Genomic DNA, 17,845 nt, shown 5'->3' on the forward strand with positions numbered 1-17,845 from the left:
ACACACTCTGGAAAAAAGTCTCATGCCATTTCACCAAACGGGCACAGTTTGTTACATGCAGCCCAGTTTACTAGCTGCTTCTCCATGAAGGTGGTAGACTGCTTGAAAAATGTTTTAATATTTACACCAATCATCAAAGATCTTTTAAATCAGGTTGAAGGAACTGGATAAGCAACAATAGGGGTGATCCAAGCTGGGGACCAGAGGGATTATAGATTCTCAGTTTGGTTTTGAAGTGTTTTGGACTCCATGAGGTATCAATTAATAATAAAAGTTTAAAAACAGTTTACAGTATTTCCCTGGAAGTAATTTGGTTTGTAATAAGTGAAAAAGCTTATTTACATTTAACAACATTGCAAATCTCAGTATTTTAAATGTAGGGACAGTAGCCTCCCTTTTCCATTAATGTCATTCGTTGGATACCATAAATGGTTCACTCTCCCTGTATGAAAAGCTGTGGACGCCTTGGTAATCCAACACAGCCACCAGAACCACGGTATATGTCACTTCTTCAGATGGACTTGGTACTGATACATGACCAAAGACTCCATCGCCTGAGGAATGATTCCACTGAATAACCTTTAGACTACCATCGATCAACTCTCCCTGTAACACAGACTCGATCATCTCTTCCTGTAACACAGACAAGAGAACAAATAAATTTGGAGCACATAAAATTAATGAGCCCACAACCCACAAGAAACCAGGATAAAAGGATAAATTATAAAGAGGTAGGGGTGGGAGATTAAATCATCGGCATCAAAATCATTTCTAGATCACTCCTGTAACAATGGTGTTTTATATGTAATTGTAAAGAGGAAATAAGAACCGAGCATATAATGGCACGAGATTAGGAGGGGAGCAGTTGATAAGAGCTGAAAGCTTTAAATACCTGGGAAGTGTAACTGAAAAAAATGTATATCCTCCGAGTCAATACTATAATATTTTACGTCCAGTTAAGATGAAACCACAGTGAATAGAAAGAGGAAGTGAGAGCATTTCGACTCGCTTCCCATTACAGCAATGGAGAAACTAGTGGCTACAGTGCGGACATTTGCCACTGCAGCGCAACGATTGCTTTGGGAAAACAGATGGCATTGTTTATACCGGGTGCGTGCCTTTTTACTTGTAGTGAGAGTGATATTTTGAGTGTAATAACTATATTTTGGAATACAGTGAGTGTGAAAATACCATCGTGCTTTGTGCTGGGGTGTCGATCTGCTTATAGGTCAGGTGAAGGTAAACATTTCTTCTCTCCACCTGAAAATGAGGAGCATTTCTCTCAGTGGGCTAGAACGATCCCAAGAAAAGACATGCAGCTTACGCATAAGTCTAGGATTTCTGAGTGACATTTTTTGGAATATCTTATTATAGAGGTAGACTCGTTTATTATTAATGGGGAAAAGGTTAAATTCTGAGAATAAGGTGGAGCTTAAAGCCAGGAGCTGTCCCTCACATTTTTCCTAACTTACCGTCCTATTTAAGCAAGTCCCTGAAAATTCAAAACCCCCCATTAAAACGAGAGTTACTCAAAGAACATAATGGCAATGACAATATTAACAGTAGTAGCTTATTTAATGAACTAAATCTTCCCTCAACATCTAAAATACTTAACAGTGACGACAATGTAAAAATAAAAGAACCTGGTCTCAGTTTGCCCTGTAAAGTAGCTGATAGAGACATTGATGCTTCTAGACCTATTCTAAATTTGAGGGGACAAGTTAAAAACCTTGGTAGGAATTTAATTAGAACCAAAAAGAAATTAGTTGCATGCAAAGCTAAATAAAAGCATCCCTTCAGGGTGCTCAACTGCCTTAACTCTGGGTCTGGTTGGAACATAAGCTTCTCCATCGTTTTCTGTCTATTCACCACCTCTCTTCTCTCAATGTTGTGCAGTTCCTTCCTCTTGCCTCGATGCTCTTCTTCATACCTTTCAGCCATCTGTCCCTCGGTCTTTCTCTAGGTCTCCTTCCTTTCAACTCCATTTCTAACATCCTTCTTGGTATCCCCTCTTCCCCCATTCTCTTAACATGTCCATGCCATTGCAGCCTAAATTTTTCTATCATTTCCTGTAGAGGTACCTCATTTACCATTTCCCGAAGATCGCAAATAAAGTCAATGTGTCAAGTGAAGCTGAAGATATTCTTAAGTTCCTTAGCAAGAAATAAAAAATAATTGTGGACACAATGCTCAAAAAATGTAGCACCAGCCCAAAAGGTATGCGCTATTCTAATGAATTTATATTAGATAGTTTGCTTTTGAAAATTGAATCGCCTAAGGGTTGCAGATATTATATGAAGCATGAGTTAGTTTCTCTCCCTAACGAAGCTCATTTGAGAAGACTATGCAAAGGGTTCAAATGTAATTATGGTATTAATGGAAATGCCGCGACTAGGTATAGTGATTTTTGATGAAGTGAAATTGAGGGAAGACATTAGATTTAATACAACTACACTGACAGTTGATGGATTTGTTGATTTAGGAGATGAAATTCCCTACGACAAGAACGTCCTTGCCAATCATGCACATGAATTTATGTTTGTACCCTTGTTGCACAGCTGGATCCAGCCTGTAGCAGTGTATGCTAGCAAGAATGCAACTCCTGGAGAACTTTTCTCAAAAATAATAATTCAGGTCATAATACAATCGGAAAAAGCTTGGGTGAAAGTAACAGGTTTTACGTGTGATGGAAGTCAGTGTAATAAAAGGGTGTGGATGAATTTGGGAATTTCTGGGAAGAATGATAAAATAAAATGCTCCTTTGCAAACCCAGCAGATAATCAAAGGTGAGTGTGGGCATTTTCTGATTCCATGCATATTTTGAAGTGCATATGGAATTATTTCCATGATAATGTTCTTTTGCTGTATAAAGGCAAAGAGGTGAATTACAACTTTTATAGACAGTTATATCAAACTAACACTTCTCCTGAGTTCGCTGGTCTTTGAAGTTGTCCTAAGATAACATCCTCTCACACAGACCCAACCTCATTTCGGAGGATGAATGCCAGGTTAGCTTTTCAGTTATTCAGTAATAGTGTAGCCAACACAGTTAAGCTATTTAGAGAAATCAAGCCTAATGAATTCAGTGATAGCAATCACACATAAATTTTCACACGAGAAATCGGTAATCTTGCAGATGCCCTAACTCCACATTGCCCGTCAAAGGGCTTTATAAAGGTTCTCCGTCACACAAAATATTGCTTAAATTTTTAGAAAACATCACATCTCAGAAAAACACATTTGCATCTTCAAGAACTTTGGAATTATTAAGCATAACCTTGAAAAGTACTCTCGAAATGGCAGACTACTTGTGGAGCAGAGGATTTAGGTATGTCTTGATGGCAAAATTTAATCAAGATCCTTTGGAGCGCCATTTCAGTATTTTGTGTTCCCTTAGTTGTGACGATCACCCTTCCACTGTGGACTTTTTTACATTTACACATGCTGCAGTCTGTGTATATACCTACCAAACTCACCTTAAATTCGACCGCACATTGCGAGCCAGTGATAGATTCCCCCCCTCACTTCATTTGTTAGTCATATCCATGCAATGGCTAAAGAAAGTGAATGTAAGAATAAAGAAATTAAAGAGTCAGCAGAGGTCAAAATTAAAGAGAAAATAGTACTCATGGACTGGCAAAATGAAATAACTCTTCCTTACAAGGGAAACCTCACAAAAGAGAATTTAGTGTTTCACTTGGCAGACTATATAGTAAGAAAAAGGGACAAATACGTTGAATGCTGAGAATGTGCTCACACTCTTCGTAGTGAACAGCCACCTGAGCTTCCACTGGCAACATTTACCCTCATTAAAGAAAGGCTTGCGATACTTGACATATCCTTCACCATGTGTGTTTAGGTTGCTATTGCAAGTAGCAATTGCGATCGGAAAAAAATTTATGGGGTGATATTTTTTCCATGTTTGGACAGCACAGACTCTATAGTTGTCTGACCCACAGACTTTGGATGCAGCAGTGATCACAAATATTACCTTGTGGGAAAATTAGCGTTTCATTACATTAAGTGCCAATTCTTCTTCCGTACAAAGGAAATAAAGTAAGAGCTGCTATCGTCCAAATCAGCTAAATCGTCCCTGAAGTTCTCCAAGGTTTCGGACAACTAACGCTTTTGAGGGTGAATTAAAACTTTTAGTATATGTCTTAGATAATGTGAAATGCATAATAGTTTCAACTACATCTCAATAATAAATAAATAAATAAATAAATAAATAATAATACATCTCAATACTTTGTAAGTCATTTCAGAATTACTGATGTTCAAATCTTTTCAGAAGATAACATTAAACCATTAAATTAATGTGTTTACCAGCTTCCTCTATTCAAATATTCCTGGACTGTACACATGGCACATGACAGGGAATAATTTAAAGGTCATTCTGGCAACTGGAAGTCTTAGAGAATTTATTTAGTGTATATTTTGTATAGTGCCGCGCCCACTTATTGTATTAACGTGAGCAGTGCTGTTCACCCATAGCTACACTAGCGCTGTCTGACACCACTGCCTATTAACTACGAGAGAGCACTCACTTCCTCTTTCAATATGCTACAACGGAACTTTACACAGACATAGACATGTTTCGACCCGGCATTGGGTCATCCTCAGTAGGACATATATAATGAATTAAAAACATCAGACACAGAAAATAAAATATTAGTTAAAGGTTTTTTCTTAAAAAGCATGATGAAAATTGAAAACTGTGAGATGGTGATCTTAAAAACAGTCTTGAGCTGGAGGGTTTTTGTTTCAATGCTTTGGTTGTCCCTTGGTATTTTTTTTTTTTAATGCTATTTGTTTGGGGCATCAACCCGTGTGGATCTTTTGCCCCTTAACTTGGTACAGTTCAACTAGTATCTGTACAAAAAATATCTGTATCAATTAATCCATTATGGTCGCCAACCTTCTGTGAGGAGACTACACAAGAAAAAAAAAACAAGGAGAACAGAATGAATATTAAATTTTTATAACTACATTGTACTTGAAAGAACTTTCATCGTAAAGAATGAAAATGGCCAACCAGGCACCTGTGGGATCAAAACTTACAAACTTCCAATTTAGTGTCAGATACTCTTACCACCTGAGCAATAATGACCTAGATCATATGCTTGTTTTATACTTAACATCTCTTTGATACATACTATATATGTACAGAAAATGACCTAATTCTTCAAAAGTTTATTTCAAGAATAATAATGTTATTGTTTTTTACATCCCACTAACTACATTTTGACAGTTTCCAAAGACACTGAGGTGCCAGAATTTTGTCCCACAGGAGTTCTTTTCTGTGCCACTAAATCTACTGACAGGAGGCTGATGTATTTGAGCACCTGCAAATAACACCGGACTGAGCCAGGATCAAACCTGCCAAGTTGGGGTCAGAAGGTCAGTGCCTCAACCATCTGTGCCACTCCGGCTGGCTTCTTTCAAGAAAAATAGAGTTTAACACATGGCAAGGTAAAACAGAACATTAAAAATGACATGCAGGCAACCTAATTGGCACTACATCAAAACTATACCAAAGGTCATATGATTCATATTATTATCATTCACATTCATAACAGATTTATGGTGAGCATCATCAACCTTTAACGGTCTCCAGTCACCCGGGTGCAGTACAAGAGCATTCTCCATCTTTGTCTGTCCAGGTACATTTCTTCCTTCTCAACATGGTGCCATTTTACTCCTCTTCCTTTCAGGTCCTGCTTTACTTGGCTGATCAACCATTTCCTTGGTCTGGCTCTAGGTTTTTTTGCCTTCCATTTCCTTTTCAGCCATTTTCTTGTTCTTCTCATGTTTGTGGGTTACTGTAGTCACGTCCTAGTTCGTGAACCATGAGCAACGGCTGAGTGGCCTAGTAAGTGACCCTGAGAGTCGGGATACCAGTTGCTATGGAATGGGAGTGGGCATCTCGGACATATTCTGAGTCGTGGCCCTCCTTGTGCTCAGGCGGCTAGGACTATACAATTCACCGGTGGTCCATAACCCGTCAGAGGAGAGATCCTCACTTGGACTATGTGCAAGTAGGGCAGCATCCTGCTTCATGAATTTACCGAGCTCAGAACACTTTAAGCAAGCCTCGGACCTATGGGAGTAACGGAGTCCCACTCCCATTTGACAGGCGAGGGACTCCTTGGAAACAACTTGGCGAACGAAATGGAATTCGATGGGGAGCTATCAATATTAATGGGGCTTATGGAAGAAAGAAAGTAGAACTGGCTGAGTCAGCAAAGAGGATGCATCTGGATGTGCTAGGAGTAAGTGATATTCGGGTAAGGGGAGATAATGAGGAAGAGATAGGAGATTATAAAGTGTACTTGACGGGTGTTAGAAAGGGAAGGGCAGAGTCTGGGGTAGGGCTCTTTATCAGGAATACCACTGCACGCAACATAGTTTCTGTTAGGCACGTAAATGAGCGAATGATGTGGATAGATTTGTCAGTGGGAGGAATTAGGACAAGAATTGTGTCCATGTATTCACCATGTGAGGGTGCAGATGAGGATGAAGTTGACAAGTTTTATGAAGCATTGAGTGACATCGTGGTCAGGGTCAACAGCAAGGATAGAATAGTGCTAATGGGCAATTTCAATGCGAGAGTTGGGAATAGAACTGAAGGATACGAAAGGGTGATTGGTAAATGTGGGGAAGATATGGAAGCTAATGGGAATGGGAAGCGTTTGCTGGACTTCGGTGCTAGTATGGGTTTAGCTGTTACGAATACATTCTTCAAGCATAAGGCTATTCACCGCTACACATGGGAGGCTAGGGGTACCAGATCCACAATAGACTATATCTTAACAGACTTTGAATTCAGGAAATCTGTTAGGAATGTACGAGTTTTTCGCGGATTTTTCGATGATACAGACCATTATCTGATCTGTAGTGAACTAAGTATCTCTAGGCCTAGGGTAGAGAAAGTGAAATCTGTCTGCAAACGAATAAGCGTAGAAAGTCTCCAGGACGAGGAAATTAGACAGAAGCACATGGATATGATTAGTGAGAAGTTTCAAACAGTAGATAGTAAACAGGTTCAGGAATAGAAAGTGAATGGGTGGCATACAGGGATGCTGTAATAGAAACAGCAAGGGAATGCCTAGGAACAACTGTGTGTAAAGATGGGAAAAGGCGAACATCTTGGTGGAATGATGAAGTGAGAGCAGCCTGTAAACTTAAAAAGAAGGCTTATCAGAAATGGCTCCAAACAAGGGCCAAGGCAGACAGGGATTGGTACGTAGATGAAAGAAACAGAGCGAAACAAATAGTTGTTGAATCCAAAAAGAAGTCATGGGAAGATTTTGGTAATAACCTGGAAAGGCTAGGTCAAGCAGCAGGGAAACCTTTCTGGACAGTAATAAAGAATCTTAGGAAGGGAGGGAAAAAGGAAATGAACAGTGTTTTGAGTAATTCAGGTGAACTCATAATAGATCCCAGGGAATCACTGGAGAGGTGGAGGGAATATTTTGAACATCTTCTCAATGTAAAAGGAAATCATCATGGTGGTGTGGCGAACAGCCAAGCTCATGGGGAGGAGGAAAATGATGTTGGTGAAATTATGCTTGAGGAAGTGGAAAGGATAGTAAATAAACTCCATTGTCATAAGGCAGCAGGAATAGATAAAATTAGACCTGAAATGGTGAAGTATAGTGGGAAGGCAGGGATGAAATGGCTTCATAGAGTAGTAAAATTGGCGTGGAGTGTTGGTAAGGTACCTTCAGATTGGACAAAAGCAGTAATTGCACCTATCTATAAGCAAGGGAACAGGAAGGATTGCAACAACTATCGAGGTATCTCATTGATTAGTATACCAGGCAAAGTATTCACTGGCATCCTGGAAGGGAGGGTGCGATCAGTCGTTGAGAGGAAGTTGGATGAAAACCAGTGTGGTTTCAGACCACAGACAGGCTGTCAGGATCAGATTTTCAGTATGCGCCAGGTAATTGAAAAATGCTACGAGAGGAATAGGCAGTTGTGTTTATGTTTCGTAGATCTAGAGAAAGCATATGACAGGGTACCGAGGGAAAGGATGTTCGCCATACTGGGGGACTATGGAATTAAAGATAGATTATTAAAATCAATCAAAGGCATTTATGTTGACAATTGGGCTTCAGTGAGAATTGATGGTAGAATGAGTTCTTGGTTCAGGGTACTTACAGGAGTTAGACAAGGCTGTAATCTTTCACCTTTGCTGTTTGTAGTTTACATGGATCATATGCTGAAAGGTATAAAATGGCAGGGAGGGATTCAGTTAGGTGGAAATGTAGTAAGCAGCCTGGCCTATGCTGATGACTTGGTCTTAATGGCAGACTGTGCCGAAAGCCTGCAGTCTAACATCTTGGAACTTGAAAATAGATGCAATGAGTATGGTATGAGAATTAGCCTCTTGAAGACTAAATTGATGTCAGTAGGTAAGAAATCCAATAGAATTGAATGTCAGATTGGTGATACAAAGCTAGAACAGGTCAATAATTTCAAGTATTTAGGTTGTGTGTTCTCCCAGGATGGTAATATAGTAAGTGAGATTGAATCAAGGTGTAGTAAAGCTAATGCAGTGAGCTCCCAGACGAAACTATCTTTACATCGGTCTGTTTTCAGACCAACTTTGCTTTACGGGAGCGAAAGCTGGGTGGACTCAGGATATCTTATTCATAAATTAGAAGTAACAGACATGAAAGTAGCAAGAATGATTGCTGGTACAAACAGGTGGGAACAATGGCAGGAGGGTACTCGGAATGAGGAGATAAAGGCTAATTTAGGAATGAACTCGATGGATGAAGCTGTATGCATAAACCGGCTTCGGTGGTGGGGTCATGTGAGGCGAATGGAGGAGGATAGGTTACCTAGGAGAATAATGGACTCTGTTATGGAGGGTAAGAGAAGTAGAGGGAGACCAAGACGACGATGGTTAGACTCGGTTTCTAACGATTTAAAGATAGGAGGTATAGAACTAAATGAGGCCACAACACTAGTTGCAAATCGAGGATTGTGGCAACGTTTAGTAAATTCTCAGAGGCTTGCAGTCTGAACGCTGAAAGGCATAACAGTCTATAATGATAATGTATGTATGTATGTATGTATGTTCTCATTTCATCCATCCTTTTCACATGGCCGTACCATTTGAGTCTTGATGTTCTTACATTTTTGCTTAGCAACCGCTTTAATTTGGTATTATAACGGATCTCTTCATTCCGGATGTTATCTCTGTTTTCTGTAACATTGACCTCAGGAACTTCATTTCTACATCTTGAAGCCTGCTACTATCCCTACTGTTGATCGTACAGGTTTCAAGGGCATAAGTAGTTATTGGCATGAAATATACCTGATAAAGTGTTCTCTTTGTACTTAAAGGTATTTGGTTATCCCATACAAGAGACATAACTTGGTGCTCCTTTTTGGACTCTGTTAGAGATTTCAGCAGAGGACTTTGCATCACTAGTTTACAATACTACCAAGATAATGAAAATAGTTCATGTTTTCTAGTTTCTCTCCATCCAGTTGGATGTTAACCTGTAGGACTTGCCTGCTGACTGACTCTTTCTGTATGGCTGATTTTGAGACCAAATTGCTTAAACTGGTGGTTCCAAGTATTTAACTTCTGTTGAACGTCTTTTCCTGTTCCTCCCCAAATCACCACATCATCTGCATCATCTGCACGGAAGTCCTCATTAGATTCATTACTTCATCTTACCTGAGTAAATTCAGCCACCAAGTAGAAGGATCTGTTCAGAGATGCTTTAAGTTCCTCTGCAAATTCGAGGTCCCATAATGGCACGTCTGGAACTTCTTCGTCAGGTAGGTCAGTCGTAAGCAGGAGGAGGTATCGTCTGAAACAATAAAACAACATTTGAAAAAAAGAATTTATCATGTTCACAGCTACACAAATGTTCTAATCTTTTGACTACCAGTATTGTTTCATTCCAGCACGTACTGGGTATCTGAGTAAAACTGCACTTCCCAAAAAATACTTCCTTCAACAATTTCAAAAATATAATAACTGACTTGAAAAAAAAAAAAAAAGCATTGGCAGAAGTGCCATTAACTTTAAAGACATGAAAACATCCAAAATTAAAATATTTTTATCTTGTCATTTCTTTTATCACCCGACTCATTGGCTGAATAGTCAGCTTACTGGCCTTCAGTTCAGAGGGTCCCAAGTTCGATTCCCAGCCGGGTTGGGGATTTTAACCTTCATTGGTTAATTCCAGTGGGTCGGGGGCTGGGCGTTTTTGCTGTCCGCAACATCCCTGCAACTCGCACACCACACATAATACTATCCCCCACCACAACAACACGCAGTTACCTACACATGGCAGATGCCGCCCCTCCCTCATCAAAGGGTCTGCCTTATAAGGGCTGCACCCGGCTAGAAATAGCCACACGAAATTATTATTATTTCTTTTATTCTTGCTCTCTTCATACATTTATATTTTCATTATTTCAATGTACATTAATTTATTATTTCTTTATTTTAACTTACATTATTTCAACAAAAATTTATTACATTCACGGTAATGATATGGGAAGTATGAGTCTTAAAGTTTAGAGATTACATGAATATTTCTAACACGTGTTAAGTCTATACTTCTTTCGTTAGCTGCACACTTGATTTTGGTCCTGCAGATCTTTTTCTGGACCCATTTTGTTTGGAATTTAGTCATTCTTATCAATGGTGGAGTAATCAGACATTTTCACTTGCTCTGTTGTGGTTTAAAGTTGGACATTATGAAAATTTGTCAATTTGGTGTTATAGTGTATTTAAAATTGTTTTAAGGTTATATTGTGTTTGCCCGATTTGACTTGTTGTAATAATTATTGTTGATATCGCTATATCTTGTGTAAGTGAAATTATCGACACCTCAGAGTCTACATAAATAGCATTCAAGGTCAAATTGCGCAATAGTGAGTGGCACGGATCGACCACTTTTCATGAAATCGGAGCTCGGAGAATGCATTCAAATCGGCATAAATCGGGATCTTAAAGTGACTCTACTGACTGTAATGCTATTTTACAATGCTGATATCTCCATATCTATTAAAGATATCACCATTTTAGTTACATCGTTGCAAAGAAGAACTCCTAAAGTACAATTATTATTAAAATGCCTACCAGGCAAAAAGAAAAGCCTATCAATATATGGGTTTAAAAATTAAAGTCGCCAAATTGGGCAAATATATTAGCTTCTTGAAGCAATGCATTATACACAATTTAACACCGAACTTTCTGAAAGGAACGATTAAAAAACATCGTTCCGCACCACATTCCATCCGAGTCCAACAAAAAATGAACAAAATTTGGTTGAAACACGAACTTTATTTTTTATATAAGAAAAAATCGTTTTTAAACAATAAACTTTACGAGACTCACCTTGAAGCAGCCATCTGCTTCCTGGCATTCAATGGAATTTAATTCTAAATCAGGTTAATAACAAACTGTTTAACATACTCTCACAAAAACAGTTTACGTTAGAGAAGAAAACAGCTGCATTAAAAATGAACAGAAATGCATCAAAAATTCAGCCCAAAGAAACCAGATCGCAAAGAAACATAATCGAGAATTTCCATCCTCCTGTAGTCAATCTTTCGAATGTAATTTTAACCTCGGAAGAAACCACCAATTTAGCGAAAGGTCCAAAGCATAACTGGCCCAATATGAACAAAGTAAATGCATTCACTAACTTAATTATTGAGTCGGAAGCTACAATCAATAAAATGCTGCTAGAAGATCAAGATGAAATTAGATTTGAAGTAAAAAGAAAATTAGATAAGATGTTCAGTTCTAATAACGTAAATAAAAGAAATCCCCCATCAATTCTAATATTAATAATTTTACTTCCGAAGATAAACAAATCGCAGAACTCAAAAAGAAAATTAAAAATAACGATCTAATTGTCACGAAAGCAGATAAAGGAAATGGACAAAACTAATTACATATCTAAAACCAAAGAACAACAACAGCATGTTTACAATAATCAATAAAGATCCTACACAGAAAATACAGCGACAATTAAAACAAACATTAAAGAATATATCTTTTCTCTTTACAGATCAAGAAAAATTGAAACTGTTAAATATGAATCCAGGTTTACCAAGAGTTAAAGACCTCCCTAAAATACATAAAATTGACGTTCCTATCCGGCCTATTATTAACTATAAACCCAGTCCTCTATATAAAATTGTGCAATTTGTTCAACGATTTTTAACTAAGAACTATCAATTTCTCTCAAAAAATCCATCAAAAACACCACCAAACTAATTGAAAAAATGAAGTCATTTAATGTACAACCCAACCATATCTTTCATTCTTTTGACATAGTAAATATGTATCCAAGCATACCCACAACCAAACTTTTCTCCATTATTGAAAATAACTTAAACAAACAGTGCTCTTTCAGCAAATTAGAAATACAAGATTTTATTTCTCTTCTGAAACTGTCATCAACAATAATTTCTTTAAATTTGATGAAACCATCTATCAACAAAATGGACTGGCCATGGGATCACCCGCATCGGGAATTCTAGCAGACATTTATTTAGACTTTCTGGAATATACAAAAATAAATAGCAATACTTTTCCAAACATCCTCATGTGGGCTAGATATGTTGATGACACATTTGTTATAATGGATGAAGAAATCAAGAATGCGACCTCTACCCTGCAAGAACTAAACAACGTTGACCCCCACATCAAATTTACGCTTGAGTCCGAAAATAATAAAGTAATTAATTTTCTGGATTTAACTATTCTCAGAAATCCATCTGCTCTTTCATATAGAATTTTCAGAAAACAGACACAAACTGCCAATACTATTCTTCAAGATTCCATACACCCCCAAACACACAAACATGCAGCGTATAATAGCATGGTTCATCGTGCATTCACGATACCTATGTCTAAAAAAGACCTCAATAACGAACTCAATACTATAAGATCAATCGCCAAATTCAACAGTTATAACAGATCATTTATAGAACAGATAATCAATAAATTTAGACACCGGCCTAAGACTACTCTCAAAAAAAGAAAAACCTATAACTACCGTTTCATCTACTTTTACATTCAATGTTGGTATCCATCAAATCACCAATCTCTTTCGAAAACATAACGTAAAAATTTTCTTCAGAACTAATAATAGGACTTCAGAAATTATACATAATTCAACATCAGTCAACACCTCTAACAAATTTTCCAAATTGGGAATCTATAGATTCAAGTATATCGACTGCAGCGCCTCCTATGTGGGACAAACAGGACGCAACTTCACAACCAAATATTCAGAGCACGTCAATGCAGTAAAATATGACAAGTTTTCTGCTATAGGCCAACACATTCATGACTCTAATCATAAGTTTACTGATATAGAACATGATTTTGAGATACTTCAAATAGCAAACAAAGGGCCAATTATGAACATTGTCAAAAATTGTTTTCATCCATTGCGATCAATATTTCAACCCTAACTATAATTTAAATGAAATTTGCGAGAAATCTAATATTCTTTATGATCTCTTAATTAAATGGTTAAGAAATATTAGACCACCTAAAAAAAATTGATTTTTCAAACCATACGCACTTTACATCCACATCACTTACCGCCACTACCACATCCTTCCGCTCCACCTTAGCTCCATGACAGTTGCTCCGCCTCTACCCCTCCCCTCTCCTCCCTTCCACCTTGCCCCTTAACCTTATGCTTGCATTCATCAGTCCAGCTCCGTCCGCCGACCACTCAGGCTGCTCAAGGTGAGTGTTTTTAGTATTCTCTCGATTTTTCTAGACTTTTCTTTTTAATCTTTACTTCTGATCTTTTGCCTAATTCGACTTTTAATTTCTTCTCCAGGTTCCAAAACCCATATTGAAGTGGGAATTAATTCTTTGGATTTAATCAAATTCCATGTTTATGTTTATTTTCAGAACCAAACTACAGAACACACATAGTGTCAACTTCATATGACATTAAACTCCGCAGCATAACTTAACAGTTTACAAAAACTAAAGACATATACAAGCTGGACAAACCGCCATGGGTATACAACAACGGAGTCATCATCATTTTAACGGATTTTAAACTGAAATGCAACATCATCATGTACCATATTTTATTTCATATTCATCTGTGCAAGTGTTATAGTGTGTTTTAAAGTTATATTTCATATTCATCCATGCAGGTGTTATAGTGTATTTAAAATTGTTTTAAGGTTATATTGTGTTTGCCCAATTTGACTTGTTGGCTGATAATGGCACATAGTTTGGTGCCAAAACTAGTACTTCATGTGAACGATATGCGATTCATTCACGTTAATAAATACTTTGTATTGAATAGGAGGAATCCTCTTAATTTCAATTATTGTAATCAGCATTAATGTTGTTATTTGGGTCATCAGTGTGTAGACTGGTTTAATGGAGCTCTCCATGCCATTTCTGTGCAACTACTTACATCTGCTCTAATCATTTTGTCGTATCCATTTCTTGGTCTAACCCAACTGTTCTTGCTGCTTCAAAAACTAACTGAACACGTCTTGAGTGTCTTAAGATGTGTCCTGTCATTCTATATCTTTCTTTTTTCCTTTTTTTAAAAAAAATTGCTTTATGTCACACAGACACAGATAGGTCGTAAAGCTATGATGGAATAGGAAAGGGCTAGGAGTGCAATGGAAGTTGTGAAAATGGGAAACCATGGAAAACCATCTTCAGGGCTGCATAGCTCAAAATGGGATTTCTGACTGCTTGAAAATTTGAATGTCAAGCCATTTCGACATATGCCTATGCAAAAAGGTAGCTGTATGTGTGCTGAACTCTCTCAACAAACCCTGGAACATCTATGAGTAATCTTTCTTCCAATACAGCTAGATATTCCATATAGTGTAGCACATCTCTCACTACATGCCATGGCATTAACAAATAGATCGTGTCAGTTGTGAAAGGATAAGAGTACTCCTATTCCTGATAGCAACATTGAGGATAGAGCACTAAGTACTGACAGTGATTTATCAAACATTTCTCAGTTTATTGCTGGTGAATCAAGCAATGAACATTCCTCTGGGGATGAAAGTGATACATACAAATGTTGCTGCAAGTGCTATTTTATGGAAGAATGTTCCGAGTGATAACAGTGGTATAATTGCACATCCGTTCTCCAAACGAACTGGGTTACAAAATATTAATTTACCAGTTGATGCAAGACTACTGGAATATTTTAGCTTGTTTTATAAGAAAAATGTCATTGAAGGTATAGCCAATGAAACTAATAAATATGCTGAGGAAAAAGTTCGTAAACTGATGCCTATGATGAAGCCTCAGTGTACACGGAGGAAATGGACAAAGCTGACATTTACTGAAATTTTAGTATTTATTTGTGTTATTCTCAACATGGGACTTAACAATTTACCTAATTTGCAAGACAGCAATGGGTAACACATTTGTCATTTATTCATGATGTTTTTACGCAAGATGGATATATGCAGATTTTCTGGATGTTGTATGCGGGTCCTAATCCAGGAAATATATAAGTGAGTATACCATTACTAGGACATGGAAGATCAGATACCATCCGAAATACCTAGAATCGCGAATCCACAAATTTTTCGTACCTGGCAAAAATATATCTGTAGATGAGTCTACTATTGGTTTGAAAGGAAAAATAAGCTTCAAGACCTACAACCTCAAGAAACCGAACAAGTGGAGAATAAGAATTTTTGTTCTGGTTGACAGTGCAACTGGAGATATTCCTTATTATGGAAAAGTTACAGCAACTGTAAATAACCTAGATTATGCTGATAGCTATTCACTACAACGATTGTCCGCAATTTGATAGACTGGCTAGCTGTTGCAATAGGGGGATCAGTGGTACGTTAGAAGGTATTCACAGACAGATACTACACTAGTGCCTGCTTGGTTGAGGAGCTTCTGAAACAGAAATATCACCTTATTTGTACACTTATTTCTGATAGGATAGGAAATCTACCAGTTATAAGAAAAGGACTCAAACTGAAAGTGATGAGATAAAGGCTTATCGTGTAAGAGATGTCTTAGGCTGGAAGGACAAGCGTGTGGTTTTGATGTTGTCCACTTGTCATAAAATAGCAACACAAATTGTAAGCACATATGGCAAAGGAAGCCAACACAAGAACACACCAAAGCCAATTGTTGTGAGCAATTACACACAGAAAATGAGCAGAGCTGACCGGGCCATTAATTTTTTCTGCTACTTACTCTTTCATAAGAAAAACTCTGAAAATGTGGAGATAATGTTTTTATGGGGATTAGAAACAGCCATTGTAAATTCATTCATAATTTACTGCCAAAACTTGAAGAAGTTTGAAGCCAAGCCCAACGACCATCAGATTCTGGAGACAGCTGATAGAACACTTGATTGGTTATCAACGTGTTCCAAAGAAATGGTCTCACTCATCAGCATTTGCCATAGACAAGGAAGAAGCAGAAAGACTGGATGGAAGACAACACTTCCTTGACCAGTGGGCTAAGAACAAGCATAAGGACTGTGCTGTATGTAGCAACAGGAATGTCAACGGAATGCACCGAGAAACTACTTACTTTTGAGAAACTTCTTCAAATAATCCAGCTTTGCACCCTGGTGTTTGTTTCAAAAGATTTCACACATTGAAAAGCTATAAAACACAGTAAGACTTAAGCACAAGTGTATTAATAAATAAATTTCTTATATTGTTTTGTGTGTTCATAAGCATATTTTCAACATATTTTTGACACAAATATATGCAAGTGGGCTGAAAATAAAATTTCTCAACCAGCGAGTGGAAAGGGTTAAATTAGTTTCAGCAAGAATCAGATATGTTATACAAAGTCTTACCTTTTCATAGCACTCCATGACCACTGCCATTATTACACAACCAAAGTATGTAGTTTCTCTGTTCAAACAATCTACAACAATCACAATGTATAATGATCCACCCATGATGACTTAGAGAAATTTAGATGACCATAAAGATCATTAATTATATCCATTTGTGCATAATGTGAACATTGAATTCTTTAAAATGATCCACTGAATGGTATTTCAGGGAGAGAGAGAAATTTAGCCATAAGGATAATTTAAATCCATTTATGTATAAAGTGACCAATGGGTTCTTTAAAATGATCTGCCCAATGATGTCTTACTTACAGAGAGGAATTCATATGATCATAAATATGATTTAAATTCATTTGTGCATAGATTGACAGTTGGATTCCTTAGAATGATACGTCCAATGATGTCTGGGAAAGGAAAATTCAAAAGGTACATCTATAAAGATAATTTAAATCCATTTGAGCGTACTGTGGACAGAGAACACAGGACACGTAATACTCACTGGATGAGTTCCTGTAGGTTTGTCACAGGCTTCAATAACACTAGAATCTCCTGGTCCTCATTGAGTGTCACTATAGGTGCTGTTGGCAGGTGGGGTGTGGGTGGCCTTGTGAAGACGCTGATGTTTGCAGGTGGGCCCAACATCACTGTCTTGGCAGACACACTCACGATGTAGTTGGAAGCTGGCCGAAGTCCTGACACCTGGATATAAACATTATGTCAGGCTAAAGCAGTACCAAAATATGTTGAAATCCAAAGTTCCTCAAGTTAAGAAGACAAAGAGGTTAGATTCATGTGACTTCCATGGTTAGCTTTGTGCCCTATATTGTCACCTCACAGTCTTCTCTGGTGATCTCAATATTGTTATTAAGAAATATATTGTAATTATGCCTTTGCTGGCAGGACCTAGTATTTACAGTGCACTATGTCTTCTGGTATTGGCTAGAGTAATTTTGTTACTTTCATTGATCTATCTCTGTCTTATCCTTGGCTTTGACAATATGGAAGTG

The 17,845-nt window shown here is 37.6% G+C and overlaps 1 protein-coding gene across 2 annotated transcripts in view; it reads right to left on the bottom strand.

Moving 5' to 3' along the window:
- Positions 1–285: 285 nt before the first annotated feature.
- The window catches only part of LOC136873771 (uncharacterized), a 461,175-nt gene continuing 443,615 nt past the window's right edge, over positions 286–17,845 (bottom strand). For both annotated transcript variants that reach the window (XM_068227563.1, XM_068227564.1), the window contains 3 exons: positions 17,338–17,537; positions 9,701–9,836; positions 286–633 (listed from right to left, as the gene is read on the bottom strand). In XM_068227563.1, coding sequence (XP_068083664.1) covers positions 409–633; positions 9,701–9,836; positions 17,338–17,537 — 561 coding nt within the window. In that variant the 3' untranslated portion in view covers positions 286–408. The remainder of the gene's footprint in view (positions 634–9,700; positions 9,837–17,337; positions 17,538–17,845) is intronic.

The sequence above is a fragment of the Anabrus simplex genome, chromosome 5 (genome assembly GCF_040414725.1).
Source record: "Anabrus simplex isolate iqAnaSimp1 chromosome 5, ASM4041472v1, whole genome shotgun sequence".
Taxonomy (NCBI): Eukaryota; Metazoa; Arthropoda; class Insecta; order Orthoptera; family Tettigoniidae; genus Anabrus; species Anabrus simplex.